Source organism: Pleurodeles waltl, chromosome 4_2, assembly GCF_031143425.1.
Source record: "Pleurodeles waltl isolate 20211129_DDA chromosome 4_2, aPleWal1.hap1.20221129, whole genome shotgun sequence".
In the NCBI taxonomy this organism is placed as follows: Eukaryota; Metazoa; Chordata; class Amphibia; order Caudata; family Salamandridae; genus Pleurodeles; species Pleurodeles waltl.
The window spans coordinates 421500593-421522258 of record NC_090443.1 but is presented as its reverse complement, the minus strand read 5'-3'; the positions used below and the strand labels follow the sequence as shown (position 1 = coordinate 421522258).

General features: G+C 45.3%; 1 protein-coding gene across 2 annotated transcripts in view; it reads right to left on the bottom strand.

Moving 5' to 3' along the window:
- RASAL3 (RAS protein activator like 3) overlaps positions 1 to 21387 on the bottom strand; it is a 160831-nt gene extending 139444 nt beyond the window's left edge. The window contains exon 1 of one of the 2 annotated variants that reach the window (XM_069231669.1): positions 20789 to 21387. In XM_069231669.1, coding sequence (XP_069087770.1) covers positions 20789 to 21257 — 469 coding nt within the window. In that variant the 5' untranslated portion in view covers positions 21258 to 21387. The remainder of the gene's footprint in view (positions 1 to 20788) is intronic. The other variant, XM_069231670.1, reaches the window with a different exon arrangement.
- Between the last annotated feature and the right edge of the window lie 279 nt (positions 21388 to 21666).

The following is a 21666-nucleotide window of genomic DNA, read 5'->3' as shown; positions in this document are numbered from 1 at the left end:
GAGAAAGAGAGGTGGGGTACAGAGATAAAGATAGGGAAGTAGGGACAAAGTTGAGATTGGAATGTGTATAAAGAGAGGGGCAGTGAGAGGCAAGGGAGAATGTGATTTAAAATAGAGAAGGCAATAAAGAGAGAGATGAGGTAATAATAGCGAAAAAGGTAGAGGTAGAGAAGGAGGTAGTTAAAAAGCAGTAAGGCAGTGAGAGGTGATGTAAAGTAAATATGTAGAAAGAGAGCGAAACGGGAGGTAGACAAGCGAGGTAGTGAATGAATGGTGAGGTAATTTGAAAGGTTAAGTAGTCAGAGAAAGAAAGAGGTGGGATAGAACAATGAGGTAGAGAGAGAAATATAAGGTAGAGAGCTGAGGTAAAGAGAGATGAAGTTGAGAGTCAGGTGAAATACACAGAGAAATGATACAGGGAGTTGAGATGGAGACATCAGTGAGCAGTGAGGAGCAGGATGTATGACGTTACAAAGCATGCTTTTACCACATGTCTTTAACACGCATTGTGTTTTATATATATATATATATATATATATATATATATATATATATATATATCCACACATACACACACACACAATTACCTAGGTAGTTATAGTTTGCACTGTGTTTCCATAGAAAAAAGATTTTTTGATCTTTGATCTTCCCAAAATTTGCCCCAAAAGTGCCATGGTGATTCTTGTTGCACATGGAAAGTTTCAGGATGGTCCGTCAAGCAGGGGGCGAGAAAAAAAAGGGGGGGGGGGTCAAAAAAGTTACCATGTTAATTTCCATACGACCTTTGAACACAACTACAACCCTAAACACTGGATAGAGTTACAACAAATTTGGCAGAAAGCTAGCTTTCGGTATGCAGAATGTGCTTTTGGTTATTTGGTGTCAGTAGTTTATGAATAATTAAGGAAAAGTAAAATTTGTATATCTCTGGCTGGGAATATTTGCAAATTTTCGCGAATGTGAATGCGAATAGAAGCACTGTAATTGGATGGCCACAACCTGACTAGAAAGTTGCGGTTGCCATCTTATGTTATGGGAGCAGGTCCCTGGGGCTGAAAATAGAAATTATAAGTGGAATAAGGGGTCAGGGTGGAGGTACCCTGACACCAGGGGTATGATGTAAGGGTGTTTTAGGGTCAAATTATGGGTTTAAAATGATTTTTCTTCACCATGTGCGGTATTCGCGAATAGCCTCGAATTTTCAAGGTTATTCGAGGGTATTTGAGGATATTCTCGAATATTCAAGGATATGCAAAACAAAATTTAAAAAACATTCACAGACTCATTCATACACTAATTCATTCACTCATACATGCACTCAGAGACTCATGCGCCCACTCACACACCCACTCAGACACTCATGCACCCACTCAGACCCACTCATAGACTCACACACCCACTTTCAGACCCACTCAGACACTCACGCACCCACTCACAGATTCACTGACATAGACAGGCCAAAGACCGTGCACAGCGATGGTTGGCTTAACATATAGTAAGTAAAATCACTTTACATTTTAAAAAAACAGAAAAATTAACAGAAAAAACAAAGGTTACAGGTACGTTATAGTTAGGCTCTGACTTTATTTGTACAAAACAATAGGAAGTCAGCAGATTTAGTTAGAGTTATCTCAAGTACCTATAACTCACGGCCTAAGGTAACTAACTTGCGCCTTCGCCATGCACAGCTAATTAGTCCACATATTATATCATTGATGACATCTTCTATGGCATCTTTGATATTATCACTGCACCATTTGCAATAAAATATTTGATAAGAACACTGTGTGTGGTGAGAGCATGAGTTATAGGTACCTTAGGGCGTGAGTAATATTTACTTGAAATAACTCTAACTATAACTGCTAAATTTCTATGGTTTTATACGAGCAAATTCAGAACCGAACTATAACGTCCCTGTAACCTTTGTTTTTTAAGTGAATATATAACCTAGTGTGGGTTGCCACTAGGTAGTTATAGTTAGGAACTAGTTTTTATGGAGAAAGTGTTTTTTTAGTTGCCTATATCTTTGGTGCCTGTTGATGAACTGTTCCAAAGTTGTCCCAAAAAAATTGACACTCACATTGGCTGCTGTCTAGAAGGTTTTGGGGTGATTTGTCAAGCGGGGGCCCGAGAAAAAGGGAGGGTCACCCTGGTGTTTTCACCATTTTAATTCCCATAGGGTTTTTTAACAGGTCTACAGCCCTAACCGCTGGCTGGAATTACACCACATTTGGCAGAAAGGTAGCTCTTGGACCAGAAAGCACCCTTTTTGTGCAAATCCGTTCAGTAGTGTTTGAGATATTAAAGAAAATTTAAATTTTAGGAATACGGAGGCTCCGCGAACCATCCTGATCACATGCTGCAATCTGATTGGCTACCAACACTTCAACTAGGAAGTGATGGCAGCGATCTTGGGACTCGCCATCAGCCGAGTCCCAGAAAAAAGAAAAAAAAGAAAAGGGTCCCAGATAGGGACACCCTACCTTAGCTCTGGTGCTAGGGTCCCAGAGGGACCCCGCACACCAGGGCTAAAAAGTACTTTGCTGAAAACATTTTTGTAGCCAGTTTGCGATGGGGTCGCAAATCTGTGGCAATTTTTTTTAAAATGTGTGTTCTAACATGCTTGTTTTAATTGTTTTAATAAAGCCCCCGGATGGGCCAGGTCCAGGGGCATATGAAAAATAAAGTAGAGGGGCAGACGGGCCCACTCCTAGAGCATTTTTATGTCCCGGGACCAGCACCTCCCTGGGGCTCATAAATATAATGATGCAGGTGGGCTCGCTGGGCACTTCTGTGCCCCGTTGACTGCCACCTCCCCAGGGTGAAATAAATTAAAATAGGGGGTCTGTTGTGGACCCCCAGCCTCGGGGACCACCACCTCCCCGGTGCTTAACACAAACAATGGAGGGGGGCCACAAGCCCCCCCCCTCCTGTAGCCAATTATGGACCTGGGGACTGCCACCCCCCAGGGCCCGCTCCTGCTATGTCCTGGTGTGCCCACCCCTGGGACATAGCTGTTTGCTATGACTTGGCGGGAACTTTGATAGCGCTTGCCAAGTCAGAGCAAACACTCCACTTCCAGGAAGCGACAGCTGTCAAACAGCTCTCATTTGCTGGGGACAGAGGTTTCCTCTGTTTCCCTGTCACAGACATGCGGCCAGGGAAATAGAGGAAATGATTGATGTCACAGACAGGGAGCTGCATATTTAGCAGCTCCATTTCTGTGACAGCAATGCTGGCTCCCGCAGCAGGAAGCAGGGAGCTGGCTGGGACTGTGGGGGCCTTGTGAACCCCCACAGTCTCACTGCACATTGGGTGCCCTGCAGGGCACCCCGGGACTGATGGCTGGGTCTTTAAGTATGGGGTCCTGGGGCTGAGATAGGCCCAGGGAGGGGGCCATGCGGCTTCCCTTCCCCCCCTAAAAAATGTTAAGGATGGGCCCCTGGGGATCGGGTTCCTGAGGACGAAATCCCCCTTGGGAAGGGGGATGCGTGCCCTCTCCATTGAATTGTAGTGGTCCCCAGGGAATGGGGTCCCCGGGGCTGACATCGGCAGGGGGAAAGAAGACCCACTTTGGAAAGGGCAAATTATCCTAACTTCCTTGCTTGGTGAAGGCAAAGCAAGTGTGTTTGCTCCGCGATTCCATACTGAAAAACGATCTGAAATCTTTTGTGGAGGCGAATGCATTTTTCATCTATGGAATGCAATTAGGTACTCACAAACACCCAGTCTCACACCCATACAGACCCTCTCACACCCACTCTCACCCCCAGACAGACACCGTCACAGCCACTCTCACACTCAGACACACCCTTTCACACCTTATCTCACACCCAGAGAGACAGGTCCTGCGGCCAACTCCTACTGCACATGGCCAAAGGCGACAGGCCAGGAGTTATAGTTACCTTAGGGCACGAGTTATAGTTACCTGAAATACCTCTAACTACAACTGCTGGTTTTCTGTGGTTTTGTGCATGTAAAATCTGAACCTAACTATAACGTCCCTGTAACCTTTGTTTTTTTTAGCAAATTTCTAGGTTTTTTTTTACATTCTATTTCCTAACTATAAGGTCCTTATATCCTTTATTTATTCAGTGAATTTCTATGGTTTTTTCAATCTTATGTAATATGCCAATCACAATGCACAGTGGAGGGTGGGTTGGATGCAGGGCCTGGCCTGCCATTGTGCTGCTCCCTCCAAAGATTGCAGCTCCTGCCCCCTTCCTCTCTTGACATCGACTGTCCAAGTTCATGCCCCTACTCCCTCATTACAGTCCTTTATGGCTGTTGTTCTGCCACTGCCCTTCCCACCTGCCATGAACAGTTAGCTTGCTGCCCCATCTACCTCCTCCCTACCCTCTGTTGTCCGAGTCCATGTACCAGCCCCCTCTTTCCCGCACTGCATGATCCGATAGGCTGCCACTGCCTTCTATTTAGCGTGATATCCCTGCCCACTACTCATGTCCTCTATTGCATGATTCTGTGCCCCATCATTGCCCCCCTGCTTAGCCTATGTGCTTAGCTTGCTGCCTCTACCTGCCTTCCCTCTGCACTTTGATGTTTGTGTGCCATGTGTGCTCATCTTGCTGCCTCTGACCGCTTTCCACCTTCCCTTCGTTGACTGTGTGTATGCCATTATAATCTCACTGTTGCCTTCCATGGTGTGTTGTGCTTCCAGTGTCCATTTTGCCTACCCTTCCATGGTCAGCTTGCTGCTCTTGCCCTGTCCCCTGCCCTCTGTTTTCTATGTGCAGGCCACTATCCCCTCTCTCCTGCCTTGTCTGGTCCGTTGTTGTGCCCCTGCACTCTACCTCTTGCCCTTCATGCTCCGTTATGCTACAGCTGCCCTCCTGCCTGTCTAGTATGGTCAGCTTGCTGCCCCTGCCTCTTTCCCCTCTGCTCTCTGTTGTCCATGTGCATGGCCCTGTCCCTTCCCTATTGCTTTCCATGGTCAGTTGTGCTGCACTATTATCCTGCTTGCCCTGTGTGGTGTATTGTGCAGCTGCAAACCCTGACGCCTGCCACGTAAGGTAGGTTTGGTGCCCCTTCCCATCTCCATCCTGCCTTCTGTTATCCAACTCCATGTCCCTACCCCATTCCTCTTGGCCTACATGATCCAATCTACGATACTTGTCAACATTTTGAACTTGGTAAGAGGGAGATTTTGAAAAAAAACAACCTGGGGAAATGATTTTCCCCACTGACTTCCATTGAAAAAGAGATTTTAGGCAGGAGACAGATAAAATAGAGCCAATTTAAGCCTAAAAGCTTTGGATGTCTTGTGCCTGAATGTGGTCTGTTTGCATGAATGGTTGTACTGCCACTTCTTCTTCCTTCTGCCCTCAATGGTCTGTTATATTTCAACAGCCTCTCTTGCCTATTCTGCATGGTTGGCTTGTTGCCTTGCCAACGTTTCCCCTGCCCTCCATGGTTTGTTGGGCTGCCACTGCCCCTCCCGCCTGCCCAGCGTGGTCAACTTGTTGCCTCTGTACCCTCCTCCCTGCCCTCAGTTATCTGAGTCCTTGCCTTTGACCCCTGCCTCCCCACAGTATTCCAATGAACAACTAGATTGCCAACATTCTTTATTTATTACAAAAGTGTGGCATACCTGACTGAGTTATAAAAAACTGCAAAAAAACAAAACAATTAAGTGTTTTGCACACTTTTGTCATTTGGCTATACTTGGGCTACATTTTGGTGATATTTGTGCTACATTTGGGCTCTTTCTTCTTTGGGAGCCATCTGGGGAGACTTATTTTTTATGAAGCTCTCTAATTTCCCCATTTACTGCAGAATCCTCAATGGAAAATGCTTTCAGTTTTCCACTTCGATTCCATCAAGGTGGAGTTCAGATCTGCCACATGTTTGGCATAAACTCAGAATGTTAGCACTCAAGTTGCTCATTAGAACACTCTAGTAAAGGTGCAGTTCACCAGGGAGAAAACTGGCAGTCTGCTGCTGGTGTTGAAACTGCAAGTTTAACTCTGCATGTCAGAATGTTTTAATGAAACAGAAGAGGAAGATATTTGAGCACTCACCTAAAACATGTCCAAATTTTAATTTCTACAGCACTAACCATAATTCCTCTGACAAAATGAAACCCCTCATTTTGTTTCTTTCTAAATTAAATGTTTTAGGTTTTAGCAGTTTCATTCAATCAACATGGCTTCAGGTGGGCCACACCTTTAGCATAAGTAAGACTGTTAGAGCTCTGGTTTGTTCTTTAGAACACTCTGGGAGCCTACAGTAGAACACTAAGGAAGTACATGTTTTACTGAGAATGTCAGACTTCATTCTCATATCATATCATATCATATCATATCATATCATATCATCATCATATCATATGGTATTTATATAGTACAACTTGCCACCCCAGAGGGTATCCAGGGGCTTGCTGCAGGTGTTATTCGAAGACCCAGGTTTTCAGACCCTTTCTGAAGTGGATCAGCGATGGTGTGGTGAGGAGGTGGGTGGTGTTCTAGGTCTTGGCAGCGAGGTGGAAGAAGGAGCGTCCTCCTGTGCGGCAGCGGGGTATGTGTGGTATTTTTGCAAGGGTGAGGTGTGCGGAGCGGAGGTTCCTATGTAGTTGGTGGAGGTGGAGGCAGAGGTTAAGGTAGGTGGGTCCTAGGTTGTTGAGGGCTTTGTAAGCGTGGGTCAGGAGTTTGAAAAGACATCTCTTGTGGATCAGGAACCACTGGAGGTTCTTTAGGTGCTGAGTGATAGGAGTTCTCTTAGGCAGGCTGAGGATCAGTCTGGCTGTTGCTTTCTGGATTGTTTGCAAGTCGTTACAGGTTTTGGTGTCATAGAGTGCGTTGCCTTAGACCAGGCGGCTGGTGATGAGGGCTTCTGTCACTGTCTTCCTTATGTCCAGGAGGAGCCATATGAAAATCTTGCAGAGCATGTAGAAGCAGGCTGAGGAGACGGCATTGACCTGTTGTCTCATGTAGAGTTCACTGTTGATGATTACTCTGAGATTCCAGGCATGATTCTTAGGTGTCAGACCTGTCTAAGTTCCCCTGGCCACCAGGAGTCGTTCCAGAGCGTTGATTCAGTGCAAAGATCAGCACCTCTGTTTTGCCCGTATTGAGTTTCAGGCAGTTGTCCCTTATCCAGGTGGAAACACTCTTCATGCAGTTGTAGAAATGTATCTTCTTTCCGGTGGGGTCTGTTGAGAGCGAGAGGATGAGTTGCGTGTTGTTGGGGTAGGAGACAATGTTGATGTTGTGTGCTCTCATGATGTCTGCTAGCGGTGCCATGTAAATGTTGAAGAGGGTTGGGCTGAGTGAGGATCCTTGGGGAACGCTTTAGATGGTGTCTTGGCTAGTGAGGTGAATGGGGGAAGCGGACTGTCTGGGTACATCCCCTGAGGAAGGATGCAATCCACCTGAGTGTATCGTCAATAATCCCGATTTAGCGTAGTCGGTCGATGAATGTGAGGTGGGAGATGGTGTCAAAGGCGGTAGAGAGGTCGAGTAGGATTAGGGCAGCTGTTCCCACTCTATCAAGTAGAGCGTGGATGTCGTCCGTCGTGGTGATTAGAGCTGTCACGGTGCTGTGATTGCCTCTGAAACCTGATTGGGATCGGTCCAGCAGGTTGTTCTTCTCCAGATGTTCTGTGAGTTGGAGGTTGAGGGTCTTCACCAGGACTTTGGTGGGGAAAGGGAGAAGGAAGATGGGGTGGTAGTTTTGCAGCTCGTTGAGGTCTGCTGAGGGTTTTTTCATGAGTGGTCTGATTTAGGTGTGTTTTCAAGCTTCTGAGTAGGTGGCTGTGGTGAGCGAGGTATTGATGATGGTGGTGAGCTGGTGGGTGATTTTATTTCTTCTAAGGTTGAAAATTCTGTGGGAGCAGGGGTTGATGGGTGCCCCCAAGTGGATGGAGCTCATGATGTTGGCAGTGGTTGGTTCGTTGAGCTGTTCCCATGCGGCGAGCGGGTGGTTGGCAGTGGATGTGGATGGGAAAATGGGGGGTTCCAAGGGTTGGGGAGTCATAGTTTTTGTAGATGGCGTCTATCTTTTGAGGAAGTGGTCAAGGAGGGCCTTGCAGAGTTCCTGAGAGGGATGATGGAGTTTTTGATGGGTGGCAAATTCTCTGACAATGGTGAAGAGTTCTGTGGTCCGGTTGGTGCTGGATTTCGCTTCGATAGGTTAGGGCGAGTTTTTTGGCAGATATGGTCTGGCGGTGGTAGCTGTTGACGGCTATTTTGAAGGTGGATTGGTCGGTAGGGTTGTTACTGGTGTGTCATCTTCTCTCTAGTTGTTTGCATTTGCGTTTTGCCTTTCTGAGATCGGAGGTGTACTAGCTGGTTTGCTTGGTAGTTTTGTGATTGGGGCTAGCTGATCGGCTGTTCTGGTAATCCATTTGTTGAAGATCTATACAGGCTGATCCACATTGCTATTGGCATCAGATTGTGGGGTGCAGAGGGTGTCAGTCCAGAGCTGCTTGGTGACCTTGGACCAGCCAAGGGAGGAGGGTTGTGGTGGTTTGGGGGGCGCGGTAGGGTATTGCGATGGTGATGTGTACTATGGAGTGGTCCATGACCAGGTGAGTTAAGAGGTGTGGCTGTACCTGACTGTTGCTGGAGGTGAAGATCGGGTCCAGCGTGTGTCCTGCTTTGTGCATGGGGTTGGGAACCAGCTGCTTGAGGCCGATGTTGTGTAGTCTTTCCAGGAACTTGTGAAGTTGCTGTCAGTGGTATCGTCAAGATGGAAATTGAGGTCTCCCAGGAAAATGTAGTGTTCGGATTCAATGGCGAGCGGGGTTATAAATTCTGCGATGTGGTTGCTGAGGCTGGTCCTCTGGCCTGGCGGTCTGCACGGAAGGGTGCCTTTGATTGTTGTGGTGGTGTTGGTGTGGAGTTGAAAAATCATGTGTTCCATGATCAGCGAGGTTACGTCGATGGTGACGGTGCACGTGATTGATTCCTTGTGTATTATGGCAATGCCCCCTCTGTGTCTGTTGGTGCAGTCAAGATGCTTCATTTTATAGCCGGGGGTGTGGCTGTGGCAATGTCTGGGGCAGAGGGAGTAGTAAGCCATGTTTCTGTGATGAAGGTAACAAAGGGGTGAGGGTGGAGATGGTGTCCCATGCTTTGGCTGCATGTTTGTAGAGTTGCGTTTATCAGAAGGCATCTAAGACATCCTGGGGCTGTTTTGTTCAGGGCTGCTGTCAGGTGTTGGAGGCAGATGTAGCTGAGATGGAGGAGAATCGGCAGTGGGTGCAGGAGAAACGGCCTTTTGTGTGAGGCGGCGATGCAAGGTGGTAGTTGATGTTGAGTCCTGGGGTGAGTGTGAGGAGATCCACAGATGAGTATTTCTGAGGGTGAGCTGGGCCAGCGTTCCTGGCGCTGGGTGCGGTCCAGGTGCGGATGAGCACAGAGGGACGCGCCCACTGCACGGTTGCACAGCAGCCTCCATAAGTAGTCCTTGGAGGTGGGAGGGGCTGGCAAGGGACAACAGAGGGCAGGAGGAAGAGTGGCAGGGAAAAGGTGCGAAAAGGAGGAAGACTGGGAGACAAAATAATGCCCAATAAACTAAAAGGAAGCCAATAAGCAACAAAAAGCCAACAAAGACCCAGTAAAAGATAAAAACACTAAAACCAGCAACACAAGTGCAAAAATCGCAGCAAAATATGGTTAACTGTCACGGTTGAGTAGCAGTCAAATTAGATACTGATGCCGCTTGACGCCAAAGACAGGTCGTGCCGATCTCAGGCCAGAAACTGCGGCCTCATGGGCTGTAGGGTTGGGTGCTTGACACAGGGAGCTGCTGCGAGGCAGCAGAGGAGAGAGCGAGCAGACCAGGGTCAGGACTGAGAAAGATAGTGTGAATTTACAGACTATGCTCTCATTTTAGCTTTTGAAGCACCTTCCATAACCTGCATGGGAAAATCATGAGAAAACAGTTTTCTCTCAAACAAAATTTATGAAATCCCAGCAGAGGGCTTTTTCACAGGGTAAAATCACAAATAATTTATATCGTAACTAAAATCTGTGATCACCCTTTATATGTTCTCCATTTTTGACCCTCAAAACCTGTAATTCCCTACAATGCATTTCAATGGGTGCTACCATGTATATTGGTCCCAAGATGGCTCCCATCACTTTCTGGTTGAAGTTCTGACAGCCAATCAGATCACACCATGAGATCTGTGATTAGGCTCCGCCCAGGTATACACATTTGGATTTCCTTTAATATCTAAAAAACTGCCAAATGGATTTACACCAAATAAAAAGGGTGATCTGTGGACCAATTTGGTGTAATTTTGTCTAGTGGTTTGGACTGCAGGTAAGTCTAAAGAATCTATGGGAAGTAACATGAGCAAAACACTTTTTTTGCCCCCCCCACCCTTCTTGGCCCCCGCCTGAATGATCACCCTGAAACTTTCCATGCACAAGACCTTTAAACACATCTTTTTTGGAAGATTTTGTGAAGATTCGTCAAACGGCGCCACAGATATAGCTAAGTCAAATAACACTTTTTCAATGGAAACTAGGCCCTAACTATAACTACCTACTGGTGACCGCCAGTAGGATATATATATATATGTATATATATATATATCCTATATATATATAACCCCCATCTTAAAATGATCTTTATGTCTTTTTATTGTTTTATTTCTAGACAATATCATTAGTCCAGTGTGTTTTTAAAATGTACAGTTTCTTTAAGTTTGCTAAAATTCATTAGAGGAGACCCACCCAATCATCTCACATGGTAAAGTAATATAGCTTATTTCATATCACTTCAGGCCAATGTTACAGGCCCGATCTACTTTAATGTGCTCTGTCTAGCGTCCTCCCCAGCCAGACTACCTGCCAATGACTTTACAACATACTGAGCTGAATATTACACGTCTTTATTCTTCTTTATTCTTCTTTGTGTAACTGTGAACTCAACATTCTAAACCAAGCTTTCACTGCATTCCGTTCCAACAACAACAACATCACACTTCTACTGAGTCTGTTGGAACCATGAAGGGTTAAGTCATAAAACTTGAAAGACACTACACTCTACGTTTCCTACAAAACGTTGAAAAGTGTATTGAGGCATGACCACCAAATCCTATGTAAAGTGCTGCCTTAGCCTTGTAAAGACTATCTGGTAAAGCTGTCTTTACAGTGTTCTGGTGTTCGAACATCTACACCATGTAAATGAAACCCACTACCTCCTCAATCCACTGAGAGTGTTTGCAGATCTGGGCGAGTATCAGCCTCATCTTTGTTGTGAAACATTGTCAGGTACGCATAATGCAAATTAAATACACTAGAGCGCTCACTGTTAGCTGCCTGTTTGTTTAGACTGGGAAATATACAGAGCACAATAGAATAGGTGGAAGGTTAAATTTATGCATAGGTTTTAATGCTCCATTCATATGGACAGTATGTTCTAGTAGTGTATTTTTTGATCAACTGAATTTAACCACTGGAGATTGCTGCTTGTTGGTATATGTTATATTTGATCAAAATCATTGCTTAATTTGAGCCAGTGTTGGCCAGCATTCTAATTCTAACACTGATACTTATAGCAGTCTACAACATGGTGGCTCTGTTTCTATATTTTTGAGGTGAACACAACGAATTAGTGTTTAATAATTCAGTATATATTAAACATGTAAAGTACCAGATGTCTAGGCCAGCCTTAATGCTTTGGAGGCCTGGAATAGTCTGATTTGTCCCATTTGTAGCAGTGTGATGGTTAGTAGTTGTATTGGTGCAGCATTGCCAGTGCTGGCAGGGGCAATAGGTGATGTAAGCAGCAGTGACCTCCTGAGAAGGGCCCTGGCACCTATGTTTTTACAATCTAAGCACTGGATAAAATCATTATTTTTTCTCATGTTTGATTGGTAAATCTGCGCCAGAAACCAGGTGTAGTTGGGTGTGGTTTAGAAAACACAATTGCTGTTCCTTTGGCAAAAAAAAGAGAATTTATTTTTATGAAATGCTGCTTTATTTGCTGCAATGTGCAATTTCCGGTGATGGGCTTTCAACATTCAGGTCTGTAACCACTGCTGTGTCAGCACAGCGTGCTCAGTACGGGCCTGCAGCTGAAGACTGGCTTTTGCTTGCCTCTCTTCTAGGAATGGGCTGTTTTACTTTGTAGCTCAAACTACATGTTTTACCTCAGCCCCCTTCGTGTACACATCACACCTGAGCTGGTGGTTCAACTTCTACAAAAACTGGACAGCTATGAGTCCTTGACTTAGAGACAGCTAAGTGTTAAAGCCTATCTGACATTTATGATTGTTTTGCCAGCCTTCCTTTTAAACACAAATCTAAGTCCCATATTTAGACTTTTTTAGCACCGCATTTGTGCCGCTTTTTGACACAAAATTGTATTTTGCAAGTTTGCTCCGCTTTTGCATAAAAAAATTATGCAAATGCAGCGCTAAAAAAGTATAACTATTGGCATAGGTGTTCAATCCTGTCGTGCTTTGTGGAAAATGAAGCCATTGTTCAGACGCTGAGTCGGTCTTGCCACTCTAGCTTCTATGTCACTTACCTTTTAGCTTTTACCAAGATTATCCAAGGGGAGTGGGGTGCGGGGGAGACTCGTCACAACCAGAGCAGATGGTGCCCCAGTAAAGTAGCATGTGGCTAAAACCAAAATCACAGGTGGGCCAGCGGAAATGCTAACCACTGGAAAATAATGTGACAGACAGCTCTACCACATCCTCTCACCAGAATCATAGACTATGGCTGAGCACAGGATCCTTCGATGAGTTTCCACACAGCTGCACACGTCTTGCACAAGCAGTGCTTAATTTGTGCTTATTGTTTCCGGTGCTGAGCACCGGCACTTATTTTTGAAGGCCGGGGCTTATTCTTCTGCCTCAAGCATTTGCTGCAAGCAAAAGACACATATGGGATAGACGGAGGAAGGGAAAAATGAAAAAGCGTCACAAAGGGAGAAAGTAGAAAGCTGCAAGAGTGAGCAGAAGGGGCAAGGAGTGGCTTTATATGGATTCAAAAGGCCTGAGATGGCTTCAGGTTTATGCCACCTCAGTATTCCGTGTTACCACATTTAATTGCAGTAGCCGCATGTTTAAGAGGAGGGCTTTGGGCACCGGCACCTTTTTATTTACAAATTAAGCACTGTGCACAAGCATACTGTGGACTCTGCATCTGAAAGAAGTGCAAGAAAGGACTGCAAGATGAGAGATTATGCTAGGCAGCACAGATTCAAGGAGGAAAAAGAATTACAAACTACGAGAAAAGATTAGGATTACTAATTCACGGTTTCTGTAAGAAATTGGTTAGTGATAACTGATTCCAAGTTCAGATAATTAGCTGGTTACAGATTACAAATTGATAGTCCAGTGAATAAATCAGTTAGATACTATTGATTGTTGACTTAGAGAAAATAACATCAGATAAATGTTTCCAACATGGAAGTATAATCAGTGATAGATTACTGAGTTCCAGGTCAGAGAAGGAATCAATTGATTATTACTGAGTCTTGGATGAGAAAAGGAGTAATTTGCCAATTATACAAATTGCGGATGCCATTTCAGATAAGGAATCAGCTCCAGTTGACAAATACTTGGTTCAAAGTAGTGATTGATTTCAAATTACTGACTATCAGCTTCAAGGAGGGATCATGTACAGATTTTTTGATTACCTGCACAAAAAAAGAAATTGGTCACAGATTACTGATTTCAGCAAAAGGCAGGGATCAGTTACACTGAACTAACTTCTGGCTCACGGAGGGAACTGGTTCCAGATTACTGGTTTCAGTTTGTGGAATTAACCAGGAACTGACATTACTTGTGGTAGCCAGGGACATTTTAAGGATTTTGTGGGCCCTTGGCTAAGCGGATTTTGGGGGCCGCAGTTCAGAACAGCTTTGAATTCATGATCCAAATTCAGATCTTTCATGCCCTCTTTGCCAGATCATTGACAGTGCACAGACACACTTGTCCAAATTTTAAATGTGCTTACATCTAATATTCAAGGATAGTGACTTGTGTTTTCAATATTGTAGCAGAGCAACAGCTTACTAATAGGACTGCAAATAATTTCTGTGCGGTCCTACCATTTCTCGTAAGTGAGGTCCTAATTTGATGTAAAATAAACTTTTTTATGGAAGGTGGATGAAACAAACATGACATTTTTCTGCAAAATATATGTAATGGGCTCTCGCATGTCACCCACATTAAAAATAAATTAAAGTAAAACTGTATTTAAAACAGTTTGTATAAGAATTTTTCATGGTCATCTGGGCAATAGGCTCCTTGGAACAGAGATGGCTCTATAAGGGCTCCCCTGAAAGGCTGGGCCCTGGGCCAGAGCCCACTTTGCCCATGTCTAAAAAACGTCTCTGGTGGTAACCACACTCTGAAACCAAACAGAAAATGACATCTCCGAAAGTGTTTGGTGATATTACTCCACCAATCTCTCCTCTATAGCCCTTCTAGTCGTTCTCTCTCTCTCTCGTCTGAATCCTCAGGAGTCCCATCTCTAGTTTACCAGATCTCTCTTCTCAGCAGTTCCTGCTCACCCTTAAACATTCTCTAATCAAGTGACCCTTACCGCCACCTCTCCTCAACAATCCACTTCCTGCACTCCTTTACTTTTCGCACTTCTCAACTGTTCATGTTTTTTTTTACCTAGTTTCTTCCCAGCACCCCGTGCTCTCCTTATCTCTTTTAGTCTCTCCTCAGCAGTCGCTGCCCCGCGGTAACCCTATCCTCCTTTCCCTCCCATCTCTTCTCAGCAATCTGTGGGGCCTTTTACACTCTCTCTGGACAGCCTCTATCGTTTTTTACTCATGCTCCCCATACTCAGCAGTCCTTACACTGTTTATTTTTTCCTCACCACAGCCTTAACCCCTCCCCTCTCTCTCCCCAGCAGTCCTCTTTCTCCTAGGCAGCCCCTAGACTTCTTTACTTACGTTTCCTCTCCTCGGCATTCCAGGCAATTTGTACTCCCTTCTCAGCAATTCCTGCCCCACTTTGCCCTCATTTACATCTTGTCTCCAGAGACCTGCTATTCGTTATATAACTACCCTGCAGTGCAGTCCCTGCACTCCCTTGTCTCCTCCTAATTCTTGTTAACAGTCCAGTCCCTGTGCTCATTCACCGTTCTCAGTCACCTCAGCAGTTAGGGTGACCACCCGTCCGTAAATTTCACGGACTGTCCGTAATTTCACCCTGCTGTCCGTTGTCCGTGATGAAAGCTTTAACGGACGGCATTTGTCCGTAATTTTAGCCTTTCACCTAAAGGGCAAAGGAGGCGGGCGAAATTAGGGGCAGATCAGTTTCCCCAGCTGGACTGGAAGGCAGGGGGTCTCCTGTGCTCTGAGGGAGGGAGGGGCAGGCAGATAAGAAAAGGCCTTCTTGCCAGGGGGTCTCCTTCCCTAAAGACATGCAAATGTGTGTAACTGGTAAATCTGCTAATACAAAGGGGCTTGAAAACCTGCATTGACTTTACTAAAAGGAGCCACTTGAAGTTTTCTGGTGGCAAAGATATTTCTTTCAGAGAGGTATTGTAATGGTGTTCCAAGGTGAGCTGTGGAGTGTGTGGTTTTAATGGAGTGTTATAACATTTTTTTAGCACTAGGTATAAACTGTATATTATTCAAATCTGTATTTGAGAAGCGTTTTTTTTTTTATTTAACCGAAATGTATTTGCGCATTTTGTAGCAGCCTTTATTAGGATGTCATTGTATTTTTTACAGTTCTTTCAGGTACTTCGGTACCTCATAGTACTAACAAACATTGGCAAAGCAATAGGTCTCATCTACGAAAGAGTTATTGGCTTTGCTAGTGTGTTTTAGCCATTAACCATGTTATACACCAGAGTAGCTGCTGTTCAGCATGGCTTAAAGCTAGTGGCATAGTGGTGTGGAGTAGAGTAGAGTAGCATAGGAGCAGTGGCGTAGAGCCCAGTCGTGCAAAGTACAGTGGGGTACAGTGCAGTTGTTTAGAGTGCGTTAGCGTAGAGTGCAGTGGTTTAGAGTGGAGTGGCGTGGGACAGAGTAGAGTGGCATAGAGTGCAGTGAAGTAGAGTGGCATACAATAGAGTGGCAGAGAGAGCAGTAGTGTAGAGTGGTGCAGTGGCATAGATTGCAGAGTAGACTCACGTTGCAGGGAGTGCAGTGGTGTAGTGTAGAGTGGTGCAGAGTAGGGCAAAGTGCTGTAGAGTGGAGTGATGCAGAGTAGAGTGGCATAGAGTGCAGTGGCATAGAATGCAGTAGTACATAGTACATTGGTGTATAGTACGGTGGTGGAAAGTGCAACACTGCAGAGTAGAGTGTCAGTGCAGTGATGTTTTGTGGAGTAGAGTGGCACAGAGCAGTGGCGTAGAGTACAGTGGTACAGAGTAGAGGGCAGGGGCGTGCAGTTGTTTAGAGTGCATTGGCGCAGAGTGCAGTGGAGTAGAGTGGCATACAATAGAGTAGCAGAGAGTGCAGTAATGCAGAGTGGTTCAGTGTCATAGAGTGCAGAGTAGACTCATGTGGCATAGAGTGTAGTGGTGTAGAGTGGTGTAGAGTGAAGTATTGTAGAGTGGTGTAGAGTATAGTGCCTAGAGTGCAGTGGCATAGAGTAGAGTGGTGTAGAGTGCAGAGTTGCAGAGTAGAGTGTCAGTGAAGTGGTGTAGAGTGGTACAGAGAACAGTGGCATAGAGTACAGTGGTGCAGAGTAAATGGTAGTGCAGTTGTTTAGAGTACACTGGTGTAGAGTGCAGTTGCATAGAGTGGCATTGGGCAGAGTAGAGTGGCATAGAATCTAGTGGAATAGAGTACATTGGTGCAAAATGCAGTAGTACAGAGCAGAGTGGTGTAGAGTATAGTGGCGGCCAGAGCAGTGTTGCAGAGTGTCAGCTTGCAGTGGTGTAGAGTGCATTGAACTACAGTGCAGTGGTCAGAGTGGTATAGAGTACAGTGGCGTAGAATAGATTGTTTCAGAGTAGAGTGCAGTTGCATAGAGTGGAGAGGTGCAGGGTAGGGTGCAGTGGCATAGAATGCAGTGGCACAGAGTGCAGTGGCATAAAGTAGATTATTTCACAGTAGAGTGAGGTGGCTTAGAGTGGAGAAGTGCAGGTTAGAGTGGAGTAGCATAAAGTGGCATAGAGTGTGATGGCATAGAGTAAAGTAGTGTAGAGTGCCGTGGCATAGAGTGCAGAGGTGCAGAGTAGATTAGAATGATGTACAGTGTATTGATGTAGAGTGCAGGGGCATAGAGTTGAGTGTTAAAGAGTAAAGTGCATTAGCATAGAATGTATTAGCTTAGAGTGCAGTGGCGTACAGTGCAGCGTTGCAGAGTGGCAGAGAGTGGAGTTGTGCGGATTAGATTTGTGTTGCCTAGACTGCAGTGGTATGGCGTGCAGACGAGCAGAGCGCATTGGTGTAGAGAGGCGTAAAGTGCAGTGGCTTAGAGTAGAGTAGTACAGAGTAGAGTAGAGAGGCATTGTGTGAAGTAGCATAGAGAGCAGTGGCATAATGTGGAGTGGTTCCGAATGGAGAAGAGTGCAGTGGCATGGAGTGGCGTAAAGTGGAGTGATACAGAGTAGGGTGCAGTGGTGCGGAGTGGTGCAGAGCAGAGTGGAGTGGAGCATGCATGGTGTGGTAACACACTGCCATTACAGGCAAAACATTTTTTATTGAAATGACCATTACATTTGCACAGATATACAGTTTTTCAAATCAAACTATATTGTGCAGAGACAATGATGTGTGGAAATTGCATCACCTAATTCAATGATTTGTTTTAAGCATGTAAAGGTACTTGTTTCCAGCACAGTTCAGAATTAACAAAAATGTGCTTGACTTGTACTTCTAATTCTGATATATTCTGAAGTCTATTTAAATGTTGTCATGTGATAGAAAAAACTCTTTCCTAACCCCAGTATCCAGCAAGATTGTCGCATAAATCCTCTCACTTTGAAGTCAGAGAAAGGAAAGTAAACACTAAGTTCCCACCGAAGACAGAGCCTGACATTTGACTTTGTTCTTTGAATGCACAGCAAATATGATAAGATAAGAACAAGATTTACAGGCCTGTTTACAGAAAGGGAGCACTCGGCAGGATACTGTAAATAAGGTTTTGGCAAGGCAAGGGAGGAATTCAAGCTGCATAGCCTAAAACAAATAAAGCCAGCAAATTGAAAGCAACAAATTGTGAGTTACAAACCACGAAGCCAATGGCAAGCAACGGGCAGAATGCATTCACAAGGAAGCACTATGAATTTACTTAAAGTGACAGCTGTGGGATACTTTGTGGGGAAAGTCCAGTATTTTAGTCCATATCTTGCAGAGGTTTGGTACATCAATCACCCAGGTAGTATGACAAGAAGACCTGGAGTGGTTTCCATGTTGCAGGATAGGTCTGTACACCCATTCCATCAGTTTGCCACCATTTCCTATGGTGCAGAGCTTCTGGCACACCTCTTGTAGGGTTAGTGCTAGGTAGCAGACATGAAATAGGGCATTTAATGATTATTTAAGGTGGTTGTAAGTAAGGAGTTGACCGGGGTGAAGATGGTAGTCTGCCACAAGGGTTTGGAAATTTAGTAGCTCACTGTTCAGAAACAAAGTCCCCAATTTTAAGACACCTGCAACATGCCACTGATGGAGTTGCTCTGAGCACAGCCATCCTGTGCGAGTGGGAAGGCTTAGCAAAGGTAGTGCAGGAGCATAGGGTTTCTTTGTGTCAGTGAGTTTACAGGTTCTGACAAGGCAAGAGAAAGCCATGCATGATAACCCCGGATGGTGATCCATAGAATGGTCAGTAGGAAACGATGAGCAGTTCATTAAGCCTTCCTTAAAAGTCTTTACTGGTAAACCCCATCTCATGCAGGGAGGTGGGCAGAAAGCCAGTGAGCCACCCATTGGACATCTGCAGCTGAATAAAAGCATTCTAAGTCCAGAAGATCTAATCCACCCGCAGTCAAGGTTAGCTTTAGAGTGGAAAGAGCTCCCGATGGCGCCGCAGCGACCAAATCAGATGTGTGGCCTGTCTGAAGAAGGAATGAAGGACGAGCAGGGGAAGGTTTGCAAAATAATACTATCATTGGGGTAGCACACCATCTTCGCTAGTGCCACACGGCCTCTACAGAAAGCAGAAGAGAAGACCAAAAAGCAAACTGGGCTTGGAGGGAACGTTCGCTCTGCCGAGATTTTCATCCTGGAAATCAGTGTGAGAATGGTAGATATTAATCATTAGGTATTGAAAGGTAACTGGTTCCCAGTTCAATCTGAGATCTAATTGTGTATGAAGGCGAAAACAGTGCCATATGTTAAAGAAACACTAATTAAATTTTAAAATTTGTAAATTTTGTTTGTGCAATTTATATCCCAAATATTTTGAAGGTTCTATGTGTACTTGACACTTAGGGATAACCCAGATCTCTAGTTTGGCTTTTGCTCAATTTCAAAACCATATAAAGACATGGACTATCGGGCAATTGCCTTGCACAACCTTGCAAGGGGTCTGGCCCCTGCTCACCCTTCACAAGCACTAACAGCGAACCATTGCACCAGAAGAGTTTGCCAAGGTGGATGGGTGTTAATTGTTCAACCACTTGACAGTGCCCCTTCTGTTTCGCTCCTGTGTGCAGACAACTCCCCAGGTACCCAATACCTTCAAATAGTCTTGGTGGACCCATCTTGTCTGATTTTAGGAATTGTCCCACCTTGTTCTTCTCTTCTTTATTTGTCCAGTTGTTAGCAACAACCCTTTGAATTACTTGCTGTGGATCTCCCATTTGATCTCGATTTCATCCTACTCTTTTATTATCTTTGATTGGTAGTCCGGGCTCCCATTTCTGAGATAAATGTAGAGTCCCAAACATACACTCTAGTGCAGTGAGACTACAGACAAGTTATGGCTACATCACATCCTGTCATTAGGTGTGAGACTGTCACCCACACCATCTGCCCTGCCTCTTTAAAAGAAATTAGGTTGAAAGTCCATGGGCGGTTGGGGTAAGCCAGATATTTTTGTTCAATTTGTTTAAACTAGCAGAAGGTTAATTACCTTAATGTTTCCCAAACAGTTTGCCAGGGGTTTTGAAATGTTCAGAAACATAATCAAAATGTTGCTGTTACTTTCTCTTCAGGAAAGATCGGGTAGATTTGGGTAGGGGTGATGGCCTTGCCGTGAAGGGCATTATTTACTACTGAACAAGGATGTAATGTGACACCTGAATGTTGCACACCAGGAGGCAATCACAAAAGGTCCACAGTGAATAAATAGTGCTATGTTAAAAAAGAGTAAATAAATGCACTGACAACATAGTGAGGCATGGCCTCTCTTGCGTGTGTCTGTAAAACTGACGTTTGTTCTTGAATTTTTGTCCTGAATTTTGACCCTTTGTCCTGAATTTTTGTCCTGAATTTTGACCCTTTGTCCTGAATTTTTTACAGTCCTGTCCAGAATTTGCCTCAGTGCCAGGTGGTCACCCTACTCAGCAGTCGCCCCTTTCCTTTACCATTTCTCTCATCACTGCAGCGCCCTCCTTTCCCCTACCTCTTCTGAACGGCTCCTCCCATGCCCCCCCTCCTGTCTTTCCTCAGAACTCCCTGGACTCCTTCATCCTCCTTCATCTCAGATGAGCATCCCCTCCATTACTCCCGCCCCCATTTCTTAGGTCGTTCAACATCACTTAGCTCTCGTCAGTAGGCCATGCCTCCTTTAATTGACCATCCTCATTTGTACCTGGCTCGTTTTAACCTCACCCCTCTCTACTTTAGCAGTCCCTGCCCTCCTTCAACCCCTCCTCGTACTCCCTCGTGCAGCGGATGCCCCATCTCCCCATCGGAACTCGGGTGTCCTCCACAGTACCTGCAAGAGCCTCCTGGTGCGCGGGGCCCAGGCTGGCCACGCTCTTCTTCAGGAGCCGCTGGGAAACGGACCGGAAGTAATTTCGTAACCTGTCGCCTCTGCCAGTATCCTCAGTATCCTGGGCATGACCCGGCTCCTTGACTTCTTTAGCAGGATTCGAGAAGGCCCTGCGGAAGACTGATCTTTTAGCAACGGCGGTGGCTTCCAGCTTCATGGTGCCTGCAGGGGTCAACGAGCTAGCATCAGCCCCTTTGGTGTTAGTGCTGGGGTGACTTCTAGACCGCTTCCAGCTCTGGAGCGTGCTCCACTTTCGGCTGCCTCGAGTTGCGGCCCCTGTGGGTCCCTGCATATCCGTGTGGCCCTCGGGAGTCGTCTGCCATTTGTAGGCGTTCAAGAGGGCATTGTTTTCTTGTTTGGTCTGAGCCTGGCAAGCCACGTCCACCTCCTCTAGCTGGATCTTCTCTTCCATGGTGCCAGTTAACAGATGAGCGGTGCTGCTCCCCAAAATGGGGGAGCCACTGACTTGTTCGAAAGGAAACCAGTGTTTTTTAGTTCCGTGGTTTGTATTGCTCGTGTTCTTCTACCTGCTTTTTTCAAAGGAGGAAGCAGGGGGAGGTTTCCTCACTTCCTGAGAAGGCGCTTCTTTTTCACATTATATTTGTTTTTTAGGGCGGGTGAAGATGAACCCGTGCAGCCCCAATCTGCTCAAACATTGACGGATATTCAGTTGAGTTGGCTACTTTTAGGACTCCCAAAGAACAGTCTAAGTGCGGTTATAAATGGAAATTAAAACAGAAAAACCTTTTAATTCTGCAAGTTATGGTTAGCAAAGCAATTTGTAGCTAATACATAGCGCACCAAATATAGTGCTCATGACC